Source organism: Cervus canadensis, chromosome 4 (genome assembly GCF_019320065.1).
Source record: "Cervus canadensis isolate Bull #8, Minnesota chromosome 4, ASM1932006v1, whole genome shotgun sequence".
Lineage (NCBI taxonomy): Eukaryota > Metazoa > Chordata > Mammalia > Artiodactyla > Cervidae > Cervus > Cervus canadensis.
In genome coordinates, this window is record NC_057389.1 from 54887370 (window position 1) to 54909021 (window position 21652).

The 21652-nt window shown below is 43.7% G+C and overlaps 1 protein-coding gene across 6 annotated transcripts in view; it reads right to left on the bottom strand.

The window, feature by feature from the left end:
* The window catches only part of ARHGAP26 (Rho GTPase activating protein 26), a 466314-nt gene that overhangs the window by 322692 nt on the left and 121970 nt on the right, over positions 1–21652 (bottom strand). For all 6 annotated transcript variants that reach the window (XM_043465131.1, XM_043465127.1, XM_043465128.1 and 3 more), the window contains exons 3-6: positions 20939–21000; positions 16025–16096; positions 9077–9178; positions 2159–2269 (exon numbers count right to left, since the gene is read on the bottom strand). In XM_043465131.1, the coding sequence (XP_043321066.1) occupies positions 2159–2269; positions 9077–9178; positions 16025–16096; positions 20939–21000 (347 nt within the window). The remainder of the gene's footprint in view (positions 1–2158; positions 2270–9076; positions 9179–16024; positions 16097–20938; positions 21001–21652) is intronic.

Consider the following 21652-nt stretch of genomic DNA (forward strand, 5'->3'; position numbering starts at 1 on the left):
ATATGCAGGTTCAATTCCTGGGTTGGGAAGACCCACTGGAAAAGGACATGCAACCCATTCCAGTATTCTTGCCTGGAGAATACCATGGACTGAGGAGCCTGGCAGGTTATGGTCCACAGGGTCACAAAAAGTCAGACACAACTGAAGTGACTGAGCACACACACACAATTAGGTTAGCTCTATTCTAAGCATCTTACCTGGATAAACTCAGGTAATCTTCCTAACATCTTTATAAATGGGATTGTTATACCTATTTTGCAGATGAGAAGACTGAGGCTCACAAAATAACTTCCCAAGAACATGCACCTGGAATACGACTGAGCTGAGATTTAAAAGCAGGCAATCTGGTTCTAGAGCCCTTGACAATGATGCTACACTGCCTCTCAAAAAGCTCAAGACACTGATATATTACACTAGAATTCCAGGAAACAGAAAGGTAAATCCTTACAGATTTCTTTTAAAAAAGAGGAGAAAGAAAGGGAGGAGGAGGAAAGCTCACATAGATGAACAGAGCCATCCAGCTGAGACCAGCCTAGACTGGATGAACCCCACAGATGTGTGAGAAACATCTACTGTTGTATAAGGTTTTATTGTTATTTGTTACCCAACAAAAGCTAACAGATACAGTATCTGATTTACTATATGGAGAAATCAAAATGAACAAGGAAAAACACCTCCAAAAAATAGGATGGGTCAATTAAAATGCAACTCATCAAAATCAAGCATTTATAGAATAATAGCAATTAATTTGTACATAAAGGTTATTAGAATCATACTTCTGTTTTTCTATAGAAATTCTAGCAAAAGCAAGTAAAAATGCCAAAGGCTAATTCTTCATGACAGCATTTGAATTCCTGCCCCAACCATGAGAGATGAGACTGTAATTGAATGGCTGGTTTTAACACCTCTGGGCCCCAAGCAGGGAAATCAACAAGCTTGCTTTCTCTGACAGATGGCTTCCCCATCTCACAGATCCTGCAGAAAGACAGGGATTTTGAGATCTTGGTAGAGATCACTGCTAGAAAGGAAGATGTCTCTAAAATTTCCAATATTCAAGTAAGACTGAGGTAATTAACTACTTTGAAGAATTTGCCAGATGACATGGCTGGGAGGAGATCCCAAGAACATAACAGTTTCAGCAAAGTAAAAGACAGAAGCATTAGATTTCAAGACCAAATAGTCTTAAAATCGCCTGCCAGTCTACACGCCTAAAAAGCACCCCCAAAATTTATAAATTAGAAAGGGGGCACAAAACACTCTTAACCAAAAAGGGAGGTCATTTTCTTTCCGGTTCTTATAGTTTTATTATTTACTAAAGAAAATCACTCTTTCTTAAGTTTAGGTAATCTTATTTGTAAAGAGACTCAAGGCTTGGGTCTAAATCAGAGATTGCATTTGGCTGAAAAGTTCAAGATCAGCAAGTCTTAAATTGAGGCCCATAAGCTCATTTGGTGTCTCCATGGATTCTGAACACTAGTGCCACAGCAGGGTTAAAGCAGTACCTCATCTCCACGAAAGCACAACCACACTGGGGTGGCCTAGGCTACACCAGACTTGTTCCCACACTGCAGCCCTACATGCCCAATGGGATGTTCCACCCAAGTCCAAATCCCATCACAGTCCCCTCAGGGCAATCTCCATGCCTCTTGGTTATAACAAACCTAGAGTGAGAAGCTGCTTCCTATCCCATCTTTTTAATACATGCCTGGGATAAGAAGGGGCTTTGAACTTAGGGGACAAAAAGAGAAAGGTTTCCTTGGGTTACTCCTACCTTTGGGTTATTTGAGGGAGAGAGGAAGCAGGGGCGGCGGTGGGGCTCGGGGGCAGGCAGAGGAAGGAGAAATGGTAAGAGGTCGTCACTACTGTTTGGCAAGATGAAAACTCCTCCCCTCCCTTACCCAGACTTGGAAATCAACCAGCCCAACACAGAGTGGCTAGAGGCGGGAACCACTGCGGAACATTCTCCGTCCGTGTCTATGGTTGCACTGGGGAGAATCCAGGGTACTCAGGTGACAGCACTGTTACCAGCAGAAGGCACAGCATCAGGGCTGGTCAGTGTCTTCGCTAACAACTTAGAGCATTTTGTCATCTAGGTAACTGGAATGAGGGGTGGGGATGAAAGTCTGGGTACACGGCAAAACCCTGAGCATCTACTTACAGGCTCCACGAACTCAAACATCTTCCTCTCTTGGACTTCCTGCACCTTGAAGACATACTCCAGGGATACTTCATAGAAATGCTGCCGAACCAGGTCCACTTGGCTGTCTGCCTACAAGCAAAATGGGATTTCAGAGAAAAAGCAGGTCACTATCTGAGGAAAGAATTCAGTAAGCAGCTCCCTACCCTCACCCCTCGCCAAGAAAAGATCTCCAGAGATGGTTTTTAAAAACAAATCCAGTAGCATGAAGCAGAAATCAGAATAATGTTCATGGTTACCTGAGCGCTAAGTTTGGGCCAAGCACCATGCCCATAGCTGTACATCATTATCATATTCAATCCTCACAAATTTTAGTTATTTAATCCTCATTATAATCCTAAAAAGAAGATAGCATCCTTATCCCTAACTTACAGGAAGCAAATGAAATTGGCTAACATTAAGGAACCTGACAGAGTTGGTACAAGACAGAGCTGGGACTTCTGTCCTGGCTGCTCTTTCTCCAAGACCGCTGTACATCCTTAAACCTCTAGATTCTACCACCTTCCCACAGTGGGGCAGACCTATGTTCCATGAAAGACAGAATTTTAAAGAGAAAAAGAAAATGGGCAGGACCATCCTCATTCATCCATCCTAATGAACAAAACAAGATGATAGGAGACAGGAGACCTCAGAACAGAACATTTTCACTCATCCCAAACACCTTCTTTGGACAAGGATGAACTACTAGTTTATAGCATAATTGGGCTTCCCTGGTGGCTCAGTAGTAAAGAATCCACATGCCTATGCAGGAGACCTGGGTTCCATCCCTGGGACAGGAAAATCTCCTGGAGAAGAAAGTGGCAACCTACTCCAGTATTCTTGCCTAGGAGATCCCACAGACAGAGGAGCCTGGTGAGCTACAGGCCACAGGGTCACAAAACAGTCAGACATACTTACACTAGCAGTTGGATTTGTTAAGTCCCTGCAGTCCTTGATTTCTCATGGTGCAAATCCAACACACTTACACCACGGACCCACCTACTTCTCCCCACACCCTGGACGAACAACAAAGCAGAGTAATTACATTGCTCCCTCAAAGCTTCACCTCCAACTCTTGCAGGTCATGAGACCCGGAAAGACCCACAACTGGGTACAAGGAAGCCAGTGATCTGGGATCCAGAACCCAGGGGAGAAAATGACTGTGTGGAGCAGCAAGAAGCTGTGCTGAGAAGTGCCTCAACTATCACTACAATGCTCTTAAACTTTCAACAGTGTGGCGGAAATCAATGCATTCTTTCCAAACAGGTAATTACACTGAAAGCACATTTCAATGACAAAAGAAAAATATGATTTTTTAAAAACAAAAATGGATATCCTGCTAATAGGAAACAAAACACTCTTTTCTTTAGAAACAAAGGTGTCAGGTGTCATTCGATAACATACTTTACAAAGACAAAGCTCCCAAAGGAGTATTTCTTTCAGCATTCCTTTGTCAAGATTCCTGCAGAGCTAACCTGGGACAGACCTTTCACTTCATTAGGTACTGCTAACAAACATATGGTATTGCTAACCTTGTATCTTAAGGACTTGGTAAATTGTTCATTCATTCATTGGGGTGCACAACTTAATGAGGAAAAGAGATAAATAATCGTGTAAATTAAAAAAAAAATTACAAACTCTGGAAAAGGACGAGGTGCTATGAGACAATCCAAAAGATCCATTCAAGTCTCCTGCTAGTGACTTCCTCCCAGGGCAACTTCCATATTAATATAGAGAAGGTCCCAGCTCCCTAAGTTTAACTGCTGCACAAAATCAACATGAAGGGCTAAGCCTGTGGGCGGGCGTTTCCTAAGCCTCCAAGCAGGAGAGTTGATGTCTGAGCACTGACTGAGCTTTATCTGGAGGACAGAGTTCAAAAAGTGCTGTACTAAGCCCCTCTCCAGGGTGGCCAGCAAGTGTCTATACACTTCCGCCTGGGCTCCTGCCAGCTAAGGTCTGTAAGTCCCTGCAGTTCTTGATTTCTTATAGTGCAAATCCAACACATTTACACCTGGGGACACATCTACTTCCCCTGACTTCCCCCACAACCTGAATACATCCTCCCTGCTTGGACTTACCAAGTGAGGCTGCAACAGAAAAAAGGCCCTTTCTTAAAAGCCACAAGTTAGGCCAGGCTGGAGGAGCCAGGAGGAAAGTCCTCAGAGAACAGTAGAGCCCAGCATCAGTGAGAGTGCCAGGAGAGCAACCACTTGGATGGAAATCGCAGTTCTATCATTTTCTAGCTGGTGGGACCTGCTACAGCCACTTATCCTCTCTGGGTCTCTTCCCCACACCTGGAGACTGGGGATGGTATGACCTGCCCTTGCTCTGAGCAGAGCTGTTTCGAAGAGAAAATGAGTTAAAGGATGTAAACAATTTGAAAACCAGGATGTGTCCTGTGTACACTGAGTGTTACCACCAGGAAAGTGGAAGCAGATGGGCTTCAAGCCCTGCTCCTACCCTAAACCAGCCACATTTTCTCTGGGCAGTGGCAATCTTCTCCTCACTGGCCTCTCTGCTTTCTTTCTCTGCCCCCACAATCCAATGTCTATCCAGCAGCCAGAACACTTTCCCTAAAATCTCCATCAGATACTTTCACAGCTCCTTCGATGCCTTCCCCTGGGCCCTACTATGGTCTGAAGACCCTGAGGGGCCAGCCCACCCCTCTCTCTCCCCCTCAATCCCTCCCTCTCCTGTTCCAACTGGGGCTTCTAGCCACCCTCCAATACTCTAAACTCTTTCTTTCCATGCAACTTCTGCACTTGTTGTTCCATCTGCCTGAAAACCCCTCTCCCTAGATAGATGTTCGATTTTTTTGAACTTTAATGCATACTAAGAAATATCTTTTGCACATGACTCAATAAACATACATATATAAGTAAATGCAACACACTTTCATCTTTTTCACTCTATTCCATCCTACTCTACTCTATTTCATGATCCAGTAACTCAGATCTTATGACACATGCACAATTTAAAGAACACTGTCCTAGCTTTTAACCCATGTTGCTCCTTTCTCTTCCCCTGGTCTCATTTCAAATGTCCCCTCTTTAGAGAAGCCTGAGTTGACATTATTTTAGGAAGGTTACCCCAAGGAGTTTATATCCTATCTCCCAATTTATTTCCTTATCACTACATGAAATTCTTATATATTCTTCTTTCATGTACTGCCTAGTAGAATATAAAGTCAATGAGAGTAAAGACCTTGTTCCACTTTTCCATTTCAGACCCCAGAAAGGGGCCTGGCCCATAGCAAACATTCAACTTGATGCTTGAGGAACAAAAGAATTGATCTCTATGTGAACACCAGTGACCCAGCACTAAGAAGTAAAGTGTAACAGAATGCATTTCCAATGGAAAAGGAAAAAAAAAAATCCCAAGTGGAATGGTATGTTTCTCCTGCCAATGACCCTCTCATCTGGGCCACTGAATTCACCCACATCCTTAGCGGCTGCTACAATGGAATCAAAAGCCGGATTCCAACCCCTGAGTAGGCAGTTCTGTTACTCGAGAAGCCGTCAACCTACCAGCTTGTCTAAGACCCACCAACCACTCTGTGCTTCCTGGAAAAGAGACATTCTCCTAGATTCTAAGTTCCTACCATACATTTCACTCCCCACAACACACTCAACTCCTGAACAGACTTTTCGCAGAAGCATCCAATGAATAATTTGTCCAAGGAATGATTTCTATCTTAAAAGCCAGCTTCTGAGCCACTGAAGACACTGACATTTTAAAGTCATCCACTAGATGGCAGCATTGCTTCACATCACTACCCTGTTATTTCAGCCACCAGAGACAGGAGATGGGCTAGAATTTACAAGTATTCAGGTCAGGCCTACAAGTAAGGAACAATTCTGGATCATCAAAGGAAATAGATTTCATTAAATGTGTAGCAGGAGATTAATAAGATTGTTAAAAGTTGATTTTTTAATAAATGGGAGGAAAATCATCACTAAATAGCTGGAAGACATTGAGCAAATCACTTGACCTCTGCAAGGACCTCAGTTCCTGCAAATGGAATTCTAAGAGGTTTAACCAGAGGATCACCACGGTCCCTCCTGCTCTTCATTTCCATTATCTTGACACTCACATTAAATAACAATGGCTGGCAGGCAGCCCAGCAACATCCTTCCTTTCCAAGATGGAGAGACAAGAGCTTACTGGGTTAAGGGAAAGGTCTCCAGAGTCAGGAGCCAGGGTTCAAATCCTTGCTGACTAGCAATGGGCAAGCTATTTAACATCTTTGAGCATCAGCCGCCCCCTATGTAAATGAGAGGGAATCCATCTGTACCTCATAGGGTGGTTGTGAGAAGCTGAGCAGATTCCATGTGAAGTGCTAGTATATAAATACGTATTCAGTAAACAACTGCCACTATTACTGTTGCTGTTGCTAGTAAAAACATTATCATCATTATTATTATGAGATTTTTATTCAATTTAATTCAGCTAAGGTATAAAAAGCAGTGCTTGAGAAGAGACCAGGACTTGCAACAAAGACCTGCAGCCTAATCCTTGCCTTCAAAGTACTTAGGAAGTGTAAATGGGTAAAAGACAAGGACTGTAACAACAACAACAAAAAAAACCATAAATGCAAAAATATCCACTAAGATAAGCAGATAAATACTGGCAGAGTCAGAGCTGCAGACAGAATGTTTGCCCTCCTCACCACTACATTAGTAACTAATCCCCAGTGTGATAGCATTTGGGGTGGAGCCTGTGGGAAATAATTATGAGCTTAGAGTCTTGAGCATAGAATCCTTTTTTTTAAGTCTTTATTAAATTTGTTACAATGTTGCTTCTGTTTTATCTTTTGTTTTTTAGGCTAGGAGGCATGTGGGATCTTAGCTCCCCAACCAGGGATCAAACCCACACCTCCTACACTGGAAGGTGAAGTCTTAACTACTGGACCGTGAGGGAAGTCCCTCTGTAGAGTTTCTACACAAGTTGCCAAGGAGACTAGCTCACCCTACCCATTTTGCCTTGTAAGGACACAGCCAGAAGATAGCCATCTATGAACCAGCAAGCAGGCCTCACCAGACACCAAATCTGCCACCACCCGGATCCTGGACTTCCCAATATCCAGAACTGTGAGAAACAGATTTCTGTTCTTTATAAGCCACCCAGTCTATGGTATTCCATCACAGCAGCCAGAACATAAGGCATCAGGAAAAATGCCATCCAATGTGGGAACAGGGTAGGGGGAGGATCAGGCCAGTTATAGGGATAATACTTTACATTTGTATGGCAGTTGTAATTTACCTTCTCATACATGAAGTAGTCAGGACAGGTGATTTATGAGTATTTTACAAAAGAACTAGAGCTCAGAGAGACCAAGTACTTTCCCAGGTCACACAGTCAACTATGTGGTAGAGCAAGCCTTGAAAAGAAGGTGTCTCTGTCAGTCCAGTGTTCTGGTCCCCATACTGCTATCTCAGTTCAGTTCAGTTGTGCAGTCGTGTCGGACTCTTTGCGACCCCATGGACTGCAGCACTCCAGGCTTCCCTGTCATTCACCAACTCTCAGAGCTTACTCAAACTCACGTCCATCAAGTCAGTGATGCCATCCAACCATCTCATCCTCTGTCAACCCCTTCTCCTCCCGCCTTCAATCTTTCCCAGCATCAGGGTCTTTTCCAATGAGTCAGTTCTTCGCCATCAGATGGCTGAAGTGTTGGAGCTTCAGCTGTATCAGGGGGAGATGCTATTGGCATGGCCCTGAAAGAAAATGTGGTACGTGTCCCAGACCAACTCATCAGGGTCCAAGCATGGGCAGAACAGCCTTGGAGGAGAAGCAGTCTCACTCCGGGGACGTCATGCATGTGCATACATGTGCATCTCCCAATGTCAGTAGGTGCCAGAGCAACTATTCACTCACTCATTCACTCATTTCAAAGCAAAGAGTTCTGAGCACACCACTTCCTAACTGGGATATGAAACAAATCCTAGTGGGGAGAGGAGTGGCCTCTACCATCTGCTGACTATTCCTGATCTTTCAACCTTTAACCTCATCACCTTCATGTGAACAGAAGTACTGGCATGGAATTTGCTCTAAAAGAAAGGAAACTGAAGAATGCAAGCTAGCTCAAAAACCTCAGGTTCTCTTTTAGCACACACCTGAGACAGTTCAAGCAAATTTTTAAGAGTTAAGTAGGAGGATATTCATGTAGCCAAGCATGGAGTTACACTAGCAAACTGCCCTGTCTCTCCAAAACATATACCCCCTCCCCATGCAAATCTCCATGAACTAAATAAAAATGGTCACAGCTCCAAGGTCACAAAGCCAACTTTTCTTTCCAAGTTAACCACTCTTTAAAAAGACCTTATGCAAAAAAAAAAAAAAAAACGAGCAGATCAAAGAATTTACTTTTTTGAAACAAGGTAACCTCTACACAAAATATATGAGAGACAACAAAATACTGCTTTAAAAAAAAAGACTAATGCCAAGCAGTGGTTGGATTTTTTTTTTTTTTTTTTTTTTCATTTCACATTAAGGAAGGATGACCAAAGGGTTTCAGATACTAACATTTCAAATCAGTGATGTAAGGAGAAAGTCAAAAGGCAAGGTAAGGGAGTACAGAATCAAAGTCAAGGGTGAGAGAAACAGGAAAACAGATCTCAGTTTGAAAAGAAGAAGCAAAGTCTAGTGATTAGAGTGATCTTGACCAGCTGCATATTCCTTGCCGTGGACAGGATGGACAGCACACAGTGTGAGCTGCAGTTTGAGAAGGGACAAAGGCCATGTAGGCAGCAAGCATGGAAGGAGGGATCAGAATGAAGCTCCTGGCTTCTGAGATCCCTTGCAACCCTAGGGTGTTCCAGCAAAGAGTAACCAGCACATATCCACAGTACCATGGAAACATTAAAACACTTTATTCAGGACACTAGTAAAGTCACTTACCTCCTGAAGCTGAGACTCTTTCTTCTTGGAAGACAAATTCAAGTGCTTTTCTAAGATGCCACAATACTTCTCTGTCTCCTTGTCATACTTCTTTTTGGCCTCCTGGCAAAAAAAAAAAAAGAGGAAAGGAAAAAGAAAAAAGAAAAATAAGATGTTCCAGGGATGGAAGCAACCCGGGTCAGACTTTTCCTGTTCATCTTCATGGGTTCATCATTCCCTTACACCCAGAAATGTGGCAGACCACCCAGCTCCTACTCTTCCAATAATGCCCATGAAACCAAACAACCACACATCAATATCCTGACCGTTTTGAGGGTCTACCATAGAGGACTCACTACAATACCAGAAACGAGGTAAATGCCAGTATTTCAAAGTGGCAGAGTCAGGACTCCACCTTCTAAAAACTTCAGTTGTAAGATAGAAATTTCTAGTTTATAACTCGCAAGGATGTTCAAAGCCAAAGGAAGAAGGAAAGTTATCTGTAAAGCTAATCCCCAAACAGGAAGGTGTAAGTACACCTTAAAGGGGACAAGTCCGAACTAATGGTAGATCAAGCTTTAACCATGTTCAAAAAGCACTGTTTAATTTGGAGATCTAAACATCCTTGATGCAATAATATCACATGTGGGTCTTCAAGGTAAGGAATAATTCAAAACAAAGAAGATGTTATCTTCCCAGATGTGTTCACTGCAGCAGCATTTATAATAACCAAAGAAAAAGCAACAGTAACAGTGCTGCCTAAGAATAGAATCTGGGATAATTAAAATATGAGGCAGTCATTAAACATAACTTAGAAGGCTAGCTAGTCATATGGAAGGATGCTCACAATGTAGTGACAGCATGATACAAACTTGTTGCATCCTACAAACAATGTGTCTACCTACAGACAAACATTAGGTGGGAAGATACTTCAGTGAAAATACTTGAGATAGGAAATGGGATAATGAGTGATGTTTTCCTCCATTAGGAAGATGTCTATTATCCTATATGATTGCTTTCAAAATAAAAAATATACATGTACAAAAAAGATCTTCATGACCCAGATAATCACAATGGTGTGATCACTCACCTAGAGCCAGACATCATGGAATGTAAGTCAAGTGGGCCTTAGAAAGCATCACTACAAACAAAGCTAGTGGATGTGATGGAATTCCAGTTGAGCTATTTCAAATCTGAAAGATGATGCTGTGAAAGTGCTGCACTCAATATGCCAGCAAATTTGGAAAACTCAGCAGTGGCCACAGGACTGGAAAAGGTCAGTTTTCATTCCAATCCCTAAGAAAGGCAATCCCAAAGAATGCTCAAACTACCGCACAATTGCACTCATCTTACCCACTAGTAAAGTAATGCTCAAAATTCTCCAAGCCAGGCTTCAGCAATACGTGAACCGAGAACTTCCAGATGTTCAAGCTGGTTTTAGAAAAGGCAGAGGAACCAGAGATCAAGTTGCCAATATCTGCTGGATCATTGAAAAAGCAAGAGAGTTCCAGAAAAACATCTATTTCTGCTTTATTGACTACACCAAAGCCTTCAACTGTGTGGATCACAATAAACTGTGGGAAATTCTGAAAGAGATGGGAATACCAGACCACCTGACCTGCCTCTTGAGAAACCTGTATGCAGGTCAGGAAGCAACAGTTAGAACTGGGTATGGAACAATAGACTGGTTCCAAATAGGAAAAGGAGTACGTCAAGGCTGTATATTGTCACCCTGCTTATTTAACTTATATGCAGAGTACATCATGAGAAACGCTGGGCTGGAGGAAGCACAAGATTGGAATCAAGATTGCCGGAAGAAATATCAATAACCTCAGATATGCAGATGACACCACCCTTATGGCAGAGAGTGAAGAGGAACTAAAAAGCCTCTTGATGAAAGTGAAAGAGGAGAGTGAAAAAGTTGGCTTAAAGCTTAACATTCAGAAAACTGAGATCATGGCATCTGATCCCATCACCTCATGGGAAATAGATGGGGAGACAGTGGAAACAGTGTCAGACTTTATTTTTTGGGGGCTCCAAAATCACTGCAGATGGTGACTGCAGCCATGAAATTAAAAGACGCTTACTCCTTGGAAGGAAAGTGATGACCAACCTAGATAGCATATTAAAAAGCAGAGACATTACTTTACCAACAAAGGCCCATCTGGTCAAAGCTATGGTTCTTCCAGTGGTCATGTATGGATGTGAGAGTTGGACTGTGAAGAAAGCTGAGAGCCGAAAAATTGATGCTTTTGAACTGTAGTGTTGGAGAAGACTCTTGAGAGTCCCTTGGACTGCAAGGAGATCCAGCCAGTCCATCCTAAAGGAGATCAGTCCTGGGTGTTCATTGGAAGGACTGATGCTGAATCTGAAACTCCAATACTTTGGCCACCTCATGCGAAGAGTTGACTCATTGGAAAAGACCCTGATGCTGGGAGGGATTGGGGGCAGGAGGAGAAGGGGACGACAGAGGATGAGATGGCTGGATGGCATCACTGACTCGATGGGCATGAGTTTGAGTAAACTCCGGGAGCTGGTGATGGACAGGGAGGCCTGGTGGGCTGCGATTCATGGGGTCGCAAAGAGTCAGGCATGACTGAGCGAATGAACTGAACTGAAACATTGTATTAGCTCTCCCAAAGTCACTGAGTTTCTATTCCCTATTTTACAGATAAGAAAACTTAGATTCAGGAGGTTAACTTCTGTAAAAAGTTCCAGAGAGTGACAGAGCTGGAGTCTGAGCCCAAGACAAGCTGCTTTTAAGCCCACACCTGGACATACCGTCGTAGGTGGTTTCTCTTCCCTCCACATTTCAGTGGAAATGGTAGGCAAGGGGGCTGGAGGAAGGTCCACTGTGGCCTGATAAAAAGGATCAAATGCACTAACTGGGTGCATCACTCCTGCTTTTGACTTTCGGGGATTCCACGGGAGATATTTTTCTTCAACTCCAAGGCTTATAGGAGAAGAAAAAAATTTGTTGCCAGATAAGGAAGCTGAGACCCCTCTTCATTTAATGATGATGTAATGGGCAAGCACTCTGTGTAAGGATCCTTCAGGCACTGGAAATACAAGGCAGAAAAGGCCCCACCCTCATGGTAGGGGTGTTCAAGCAGAAGGAGAAACACAATTAACCAGTAAACAAATAGCATGATTTCAGACTGCCACAGGTCCATGAAGGAGACAGGGCGTAGTCCCAAAGATTCTTGCAGACAAATGTTCCGGAGAGGCCTCCCTGGGGAGGGGAAGTATGATCAAAGATCTGCTCACCTAGTGAGGGGGAGGGGACTGATAAATGCAGACGGACAGAACACCCAGAGCCTAAGCGTGAAGGACACACCAAGAAACCATCACCTGAAGCGCTGACAAGCAACCGTGGCATCAGAACACCATTTATCTGGTCAACACCAAGACTCTAAGCCTCACAAAATGGGCAGAATCATCATTTACCCATTTGAGCTGGCAAGTGTCCATGTCTACAAATCTGAATTTTGTTTGAAAGCCTTACATACATGAAAAAAACATGCAGAAGCAAGTGGAGACAAAGCCAGAGGACACATTTCTCCTTCAAACAAGGAAAGGTACAAGACAAAACACTTGACTCAATGCTTTTCCTTCATAGAAATCTAGTGACTTGGAGCTGCGATTCCAACTCTAATTAATACTCCTACAGCCCTTTCATCAGCCTTGTCAGCAACCCCCCAAAGAGAACCCTGTGCCAGCACAGTCCAGCTGACCAGAGGTGAGAAGAGGCCTGGGAACATGAGTCATTGACATTCTGTGACTTTCTGGCAACTTGAGCCTCCACATTCCATGCTCAAGAGGACAGCCAGAACTCAAGGGAACAGGAAGCAGTTCCTGTCCTGAGAAAACAGCAACAAGATCTCTGGGGGCATAACTCCACTAAGATTGAGATAATGTTCTTTAGACAGGAAGGTAGTAAGACTTCCTCACTCAGGTACCAAGATGCTATTCACTGACTTCCAGAGGGTACACAGTATTTGGCAAAATGGATCCAAGACAGAGTTAGGATCCTGGTAATGATTCCCAACTCCGTACAAACCACTGTCCCTCCAGGACTCAGTTCCCTGATCTATAAATTCAGGATGACTAGCCCAGATAATGCCTCCAGTTTTCCCTTTCAGCTCAGAGACTAACAAAAAAGCATTAAGAACACCCACCCCATTGTAGGACTGTCAGGAATAAATGAGATAAGGCATATCCAGTGCTTGGCAGAGCACGTGGCACATGGAAAGTGCCTGATAGAATTCCGTGCTGATGATGGTGGTGGCAGTCAGGGTAGTGGCAGTAATGATGAGGTCCAGCATCTAAACCTACCTCCTTCTTATCAAAACACCACTCGCTTTCCATGTCCCACATTCCAGGAGGGAAACCCTTCACAGCACCCACCGCAATGTGCAAGATCATATGCTTATTTACACCATTCTGTACAGGGCCTTTCTCCCTGCATGCCACAAGCAAGGCAACTACATCTGCATTTATTCTCCACCAAACAGCAAAGTGGAGCACAGTGCCAGGCATGTGGCAGGCTCTCATCGTACCTTATGAATGAACTGTGCATATGGAACAGAACAGCTAATACCAAATGACCTTATGACAGCATTCTGAGCACTTTATAGGGGTTCACTGATTTCTTCTTCATAGTAACTCTGTAAGGTGAGCACTATCATGATCCCCATTTCTCAGTTTAGGAAAAAGGTCAGTAATCGCCCCATGTTTATATGTGAACAGCACAAACGGGATTTGGGCTCAAGCAGCCCCACTCTGAACCACCTTCTCTGACGTCTATTGTAGTTTCACTGGAGAACCCAGCTTTGGCTGTAAGAAAAATCAACTCCCCCAAACTCAGGTATCTAAAAGTAAGGCCATGGCTAAGCCAAGCCCATAGGATCTGCCCTACCCCAAAGCAGCCAAATTAGCACAAGAATGCTCCTCCTCGTTCATAACCTTCACTCCCTGCCACCACCCCCAGCACTCTAACTTCTGCTTCTTCAAGTAGCAACAGGTTGTTATAGCAACCGAACTGGCACCAGAGTGGGGAGGAGGATGGGTAATTTAAGCATCACACAGGCAGAGCTGGGAAACTTCCACTTGGCCGCTACAGAGAACTTGCTGGCTCTGAGGTATCCCTGAATTTGCTCCCTCACAGCCTAGTAGAGGGACTGTTGTTTCTTTGTGTTCTTGTAAGTGTACATAATTCTGTGATATACATGTACAGTGTGGAGGTGGGGACGAGGAACAGATATATAGAAAAAAATAAATAACAAAAGGGGAGGTATGGGAAATCATCCCCAATTTCACCACATGGTTCTTTGACGAGAATGAGAGGAGAGTGTGTGTGAGGAGAAACATGTTTTGGTGAGTGACTGTTTTCTACAAATTTTTTTATTCTTGTGTTTCTCACCATCTATAGCTGTCTGAAAAGGACCTGCTCCTGTCATGACCATCACTGACATCAGCCCAAAAGAAGCGTGCTCAGACTTCCCCTCCTCCTCCATGGTAACCATGGTAATCCCCAAAGCTGCACCGAGGGAAGAGGCCGGAGTGAGAGGCGTCTGTGCTTGGGAGTTGGAGAAGTGACTACTGGAAAGATGACTCAATACATGGGTCTGCTCTGCCTCTGCCTCAAAGCTCTTTAGGACCCTCCAGAGCCACTTCTGTGTTGGTAGGACCGGGAGGCAGAGGCCCCAAGGCCACAAAAGAGAAGGTGCTCATGGGGTCTGCATCAGTGAGAACTCAGGGAGGGGCAGTCGGCATTTTCCCATCTGTCCCTGGGCCTGTTCAAAGGCTTGGACAAAAGCTTAGCAGAATAAGACTTCCTTTAAATTATACATTCCTGAATGTATGATACAATACCAATGAGCTCCAATTTCCTCATAAATGAAAACTGTAAAATTGGATGGGAAGTGCTGGAAAACTGGAAGAAAAATCTTGGCCACGGTCCTTCCTTCAAATTAGGGTCGTCCATCCCTCTGAATAACGGTGACTGACCAGAACGTCTCTTTCACGCCCTAATCATATTCATTTTCAGAAAGCAGATGCACTTAGTTGGGGGTGGAAGAGACCACCCCTAGTTATACTTCGGCTCTGTTTTTCCTACCTACAAGCAGGCACCTCTCAAGGCCATTTCACAACTGAGTAAAATCCACACCGTCTCAACAAGAGGGTGACATTGCCCAAGATCCCCTGCAGGTGGCGCAAGGGGCTGCAAGCCAAATGACTTCAGTTCCGCTAAAAAAAAAAAAAGGAAGAAAACCTTGAAAATCCTTTTGCTTTCATTGATTCCAATGAAAACATTTTGCCCATAGGTGGCCTCTAACACTCTACTGAAGGTCAACCTGGCTAGGACTGTCTAGTGATTTATCAGAGGGCGGGAAACCCGGGAGAATCCACCTTTAAAAAAATGAGTAACAGGTTAGAATCAGCCAAGTTTCAGCGACCATCTTTCCAGATCAGTGGTAACAAATGCTGACCTCTGGGTTGAAGCAGTCCCACTTTTTGACTTGCACAGCATGCAATATATATTTTTTAATTATGTGCCCCAGTTTTTTAAGGCCAGGAAATTTCACATAAAACTTTGACTTTTCAGTTTCTCTTGAAAAAATGCAAAGATCTAACAACAAAGGGCTCAATTTCACACACAGTAAAAGTGGGCTAAGAAGAGGGTCCTCACATACATAGGCGCCTATTTGCAACCCCTGTCCTAGGCCTCAGTCCTGGACCTCTGCAAACAATACAATTCCATAGTGTCCAAACACACAGGTAACTACTCACGCAAAGGAGGCACGGTTTCCACCTCTGGATGATTTATGAACTAGCACAACACAATTAGATATCAAAACACTACAATGACTGATCTGAGGTTGACCTCTCAGTCTTATTTCAGACACTAGGTGTTGTATTTTCCAGACCTCCTGTCCTGAAATCCAAGAAGGCTTGCAAAATTCTCACCTTGGCAGCCCCAATCTGCTCCTTTCGAAACTTCTCCAACGGAGTGATGAGCACTTCACTGGCATTCTCAATCTGGAGAGGAAAAGCAGAGGGGTGAGGCAGGGGGGCACAGAAGCAGTATCTCAGTAAAGAAGCAAAGCAGTTCTGGCACAAAAAACTACCCCATGCCTCAGTATAAAATCTGAGTTAGCACAATGGTGCCTGCGTCACCTCTTCAGAACACTTGAACCAACAGCATGCGAAATCAAAATTTAGTCATTGGTTCAAAATACAGTATTCTTCCTATGCATGAGTAAGACAGATTCTTTAAAAATAAAAATGAGAACCTTTAAAAATGTAAGCAACCACACTGAAGGCAGAGCAGAACTGGTGACAGAGTAGGGTCTAAATTTCAAGCTTCGGTGGACATCTTCTTGTAAGTGCTCATTCAGCCAAGTTATATTTAAGTAGATATATTCAACCCTAAGGCTATGTTAACACTCCCTGCAAAAAAATCCCACCTTTGGTGACATAAAAACCATCCAAGACTGATTCTATGTAGCCCTCCCTACTAGTTCTGGACTGGGATCAGGACACTTGTGCTTCCTGGCTGCCTATCAACTTCATCTCACTGTACTCACCCCCTCAGGTCCTGCCCTCCAACCACACTGTCACCTGAAAGTGAAAGTTGCTCAGTCATGTCCGACTCTGTGCGACACCATAGACTGTAATAGTCCATGGAATTCTTCAGGCCAGAATACTAGAGTGGGTAGCCTTTCCCTTCTCCAGGGGATCGTCCCAACCCAGAGACTGAAACCAGGTCTCCCACATTGCAGGTAGATTCTTTACCAGCTGAGCCACAAGGGAAGCCCAAGAATATTGGAGTGGGTAGACTATCCCTTCTTCAGCGGATCTTCCCAACCCAGGAATCGAACTGGAGTCTCCTGCAGTGCAGGCAAACTGTTTACCAACTGAGCTATCAGGGAAGCCTTATTGTCACCTAAAGGCACCTCAAATGGACCAAACCTTCCCCACTTCCAAAACTCTGCATTTGGTTGTTCTTTTAGATGTTCTGTTTCCAAATTCTTGTGTGGACAACTCATTACTTCTTGCAATTCAGTTTTCAGCTTAAATATTACCTCTTTAGGGAGGCTTTCTCTACTGCCAAAGTAATCCAAAGAAACTTCCCACCACCTGACCAAGCATTTTCTTCAGAAGATGTAGACTAGCTAAAATTCTCTATTTCACCATTACAATATACGCACATACACGGCACTCATAAATGCTCACTTGTCCACCACCATCCCCAAAACACAGAAGAGTGCTGAAACAAAGGAATATTCAAACGTTTTCAACAATTAAATAAATGAATGAATTGATTCTTGGTTGGCTGCCAACTGTGTGACCATGGGCAAAACATTTAACCTCTCTAGGCTCTAATTTCCTCATCTGCAAAATAAGTGGGGTGAACTGTTCCAGCTCTAAGATTCTATATTCTTTTCTAAGGCAGCATGATATTTTACAATCTTTCCTTTTAAGTCATTCACTGCTCACTCGTCACTCAACTAATTATTTCAGGAATCTCATCGCAACAAAGCATTATTTTTCTAAATCACATGCCTATCCATTGCAATGAAACTAACAGAGTAAATGCCAGAAGCCATAGATGGAGACAGCAAAGAACTAACTAGACAATGTGAAGGGGAGAAGGTGGCAGGTCTCCAAATTTATTGCCGTTTGCCTTTTTCTCACTTTTGAGAGCATTTCCATTAGAATATTTTAACTCTACAGTGCTGCAATACTGTTTAACTTGCTTGATTTATACTGTCATTTGGCTTACTTATTTCATCTTTTCCACAAATCAAGTATAAATCTCAAACACAATGGTGCTCAGAGCCCCTAAGTCAGTGGTTCTAAATGTTAACTGAAAACTGGGCTCACCTGAGGAATTTTTAAAATTCCCAGTCTCCAGGCCAGGCTCCAGACCAATAAATCAGAAACTCTGTACCTCACTCCACGCATCAGTATCTTTTAAACTCCCCAAGTTGTTCCAATGGGCCTCCATGGGGAGAATCCAGCCCTCACTAGATGCTAAATACACAAAAGCCCTAACTTCCCACATGGGAATCAGGACGCCCAAGTCCTTGTCCCAGTACCTGCTACTGCAAGCTATCAGTCTTCAGGACATCTCACTTTTCTTATCTGTCAAATAAGGGGCTGTACACAGTTAGGAGAAAGGTCCATATGGGTCTAAGATTCTATGACTATATAATTTCCACTCAGTTCCAAGCACTAAGCTAATATGGGAACACAGTAACCCCTTCTTCACCCTTCAAGAACTCATACTTCCAATGGGACACAAATATATGCAGTGACTATCAAGACACTCCACAAGCAGAGTAAGAGGCAGGAACTGGACGTTCAAAAAATACAAAGGATGGCCAGGAAGGCTTCCCAAGGAAGGTACAGCTTTACCAGGCTAAGCTGAACTGAAAACAAAGTTATCACAAGGGAAGGAGGTTAGGGAAGGGGCTTGCGATGGCCAGATACTCATATGCAGACAGCAGAAACTAGATTCACTGACATTAATAATAAAATTGCAGAGGCAAGCTGAAAAGTATAATCCAGTCATTATTCCCTTACCCCAGACCATAGCAATCTGCAGAGTATTCATCATGATTTGCTTGCCACACCCCCCCCACCCCCAAATAACAACTCCGCCAAGAACCAGACTCAAAAGAATCACTTCCCTTTCTGAGGCACTAGCACGTGCACACACACACAAGCTTTGCTCTGCTTCCACCCACCACCCTCCTGATTCTGGCTCAAGAACCCAGCAGGGAGCAATCAAGGCAAACAGTGCCTCTCTCTACAGAGCTGAAAGTGACAGACTTCTGCTCTGGTTGAAGTTTTAAAGAAACACCTGCTTCTTTGATATCACTCACACTTGGGTTTGAATCCAGACTGTGCCACTTATTAACTGGGTGATTTTGGTCATATTATTTTACAGATGTAAATCTCAGTATCTTCATCTGGACAATGGAGATGATAAAGGTCCCACTTCATAGAGTCATCATGAGAGTTAAAATAGAAAATGCATGCCTACATAATGTCTTGGTAGAGCTTGTGAACTGAACTGCATCCCCTCCAAAATTCACATACTGAAGCCCTACTGCTGCTAAGTCGCTTCAGTCATGTCCGACTCTGTAAGAGCCCATAGACGGCAGCCCACCAGGCTCCCCCATCCCTGGAATTCACCAGGCAAGAACACTGGAGTGGGTTGCCATTTCCTTCTCCAATGCGTGAAAGTGAAGTCGCTCAGTCGTGTCCGACTCTTAGCGACCCCATGGACTGCAGAGCCCACCAGACTCCTCCGTCCATGGGATTTTCCAGGCAAGAGTACTGGAGTGGGGTGCCATTGCCTTCTCCTATTGAAGCCCTAACCCCTATTAAATTAAACAAGGAGGACATTAGACTGAGGTGGCTCTAATGCCTTAGCAGCCTACATAAGCAAACTAAAACCCAAGGCTTTAAGTCCCTCAAGGTGAAGAAACTAAAATCTAAGAAAATGAAACCAATCACAAACAACTAGACTTTTCCAAACAAGGAAACCACTTAAGCTATATAGCCAATCAAATAATTTCCTTCCTTTGCTTCCACATCTGCTATATAAAAGTCTCTGCCCTGTCTCCTTTCGATGGGGTGCTCCTAACCATTTACGGGTTGGTTCCACCCAATTTGAACCAATTTTTGTTCAAATAAACTTAAAAATTTAACAAGCCTCAGTTTATCAACACTCGCAATGTGATAGTACTGATTAAAAATTTTAGAGATGGAGTCTTTGGAGATAATTAGGTCATGAGGATAGACTCCTCATTATGGGATTAACGACTTTGTTAGAAGAGGCAGGAGAGCTTCCCCGACCTTTCTCTGCACTGTGAGGAAACAGCAAGGAGGAAGGAGGTGGCTGTCTGCAAGCCAGGAAGAGGGCCCTCACCAGGAACCAAATCAGCCAGCAACTTAATCTTAGACTACAGTCTCCACAACTGTGAAAAATAAATGTCTGTTGTTTAAGCTACTCAGTCTGTGGAAATTTGTTATGGCAACCTGAGCAGGATAAGGTGGTACTTAGTCCTGAAACGACTGACTGTCAGTATGGGAAGAGAAACCAATGCGCATGGATGACTCTCCTCTGCGGCACTGCTGCCTAGAGACAAGCCCACCTGGGGACAAAGCAGCATGCAGCTTCACTCCTAATATCTTAGGAATAAGAGGGAGGCCCACAAGAGCTTCTTGTGAACACAAAATCCCTCATCTGTGAATGTTGAACAACATCAGAATAAATCCTCATACAAAAGATATCTCTTAGAAACTTGGAGATCAGTGTTTGATTCTTGAATTTGCATACTGCTTCTCTTTGAAAAGCTTCTTATAGTTCCTATCATTTACTAAGTACCCATTGACTGGGTGCCTACCAACATGGCAGGCACTGTGTTAGGTGCCTTAGAATTAACAAAAGAGAGCTCTTAGATGTATTTAGTAAGGTGAGGAGAAGGGGAGCAGGGCAGGGCACCTTCATTCCCATTCTGCCAATAAGGGATCTGAGTTAAATTCAAAAGATTTATTCCATCTAAAAGCTAAGTAATTCAAATGATCCCTCCTAAGTCATATACTTTATATACATACATATATATACACACACCTTATAGTGAATCTTTAGGAGGGTAAGTATGTGGTTCTAAGTTACACATGGTAAACCTTTAATATTTACAGAAGGCTTCAAAACCCAGCAAGGATGAGAAGATGAGATCTGCTCATGAGCCCAGAGCAAAAAAGTGGCAGAGCCTGGACTCAACCCCATTCTTCTGATAACAAACCCTGTGCCCCCTCAATGATCACACTGTCCACGACCAAGGGCAACCCAGCCATACTCACCATTCGTATCCGTTCATCTTCAAGATTCCTGAGGACAGTGGCAAACTCCTGTAAAGACCTTGCTGGAAAAGAGAAAGGGGTCGTGAGGTGGAAGTAGAGTGAAAGGCCCTTGGAAACCCTTCCAGAAACAGCTATTATGTTACGGACTAAAATCCCTTGGCATGTGCAGAAGCCTAAAGACAACTCTTCCCAAGGCTCCCCTTGTCTTTTCATCACTAACCATTACGGATGACCCCAAAATGCAGGATAATCCACTGGGAACTCAAGCTGGGGAAGGGTTTCCTTCAAGAAAAAGGCCTGCCTGTTCCTGAGAGTCCCCAGGACTGATGGGATGCTGGCCAGCTCCCAGGCTGGATGGGGTAGAGTTCTTCTCAGGAGTTCAAGGGCTTCCTGCCCAGGATTCAACCTCTGCACCCTTTGTTGTGGGGCTGCGTCAGAACCCAACCTTTTCTTTGCACCAGAGTTAAACAAACAATGCCGCTGGCATTGAAAGCCACCTCTCTGCCTTGCGTTCCTCCTCTCTGAATCCTCAAGCCCCTTATTATTGCAACACAGTTGGCAGTGTAGCAGTAAGACGTAGACAGTCTCTTTCATTGAAATTATTCCAAACGCAACAAGCATTGCATACAATAGCCCTAAGGATATTGGAGGCATTCATGTATTGTTGGTAAAAGCATTCACATTTTCAGGCATTACAACAATGATATGTTTTCA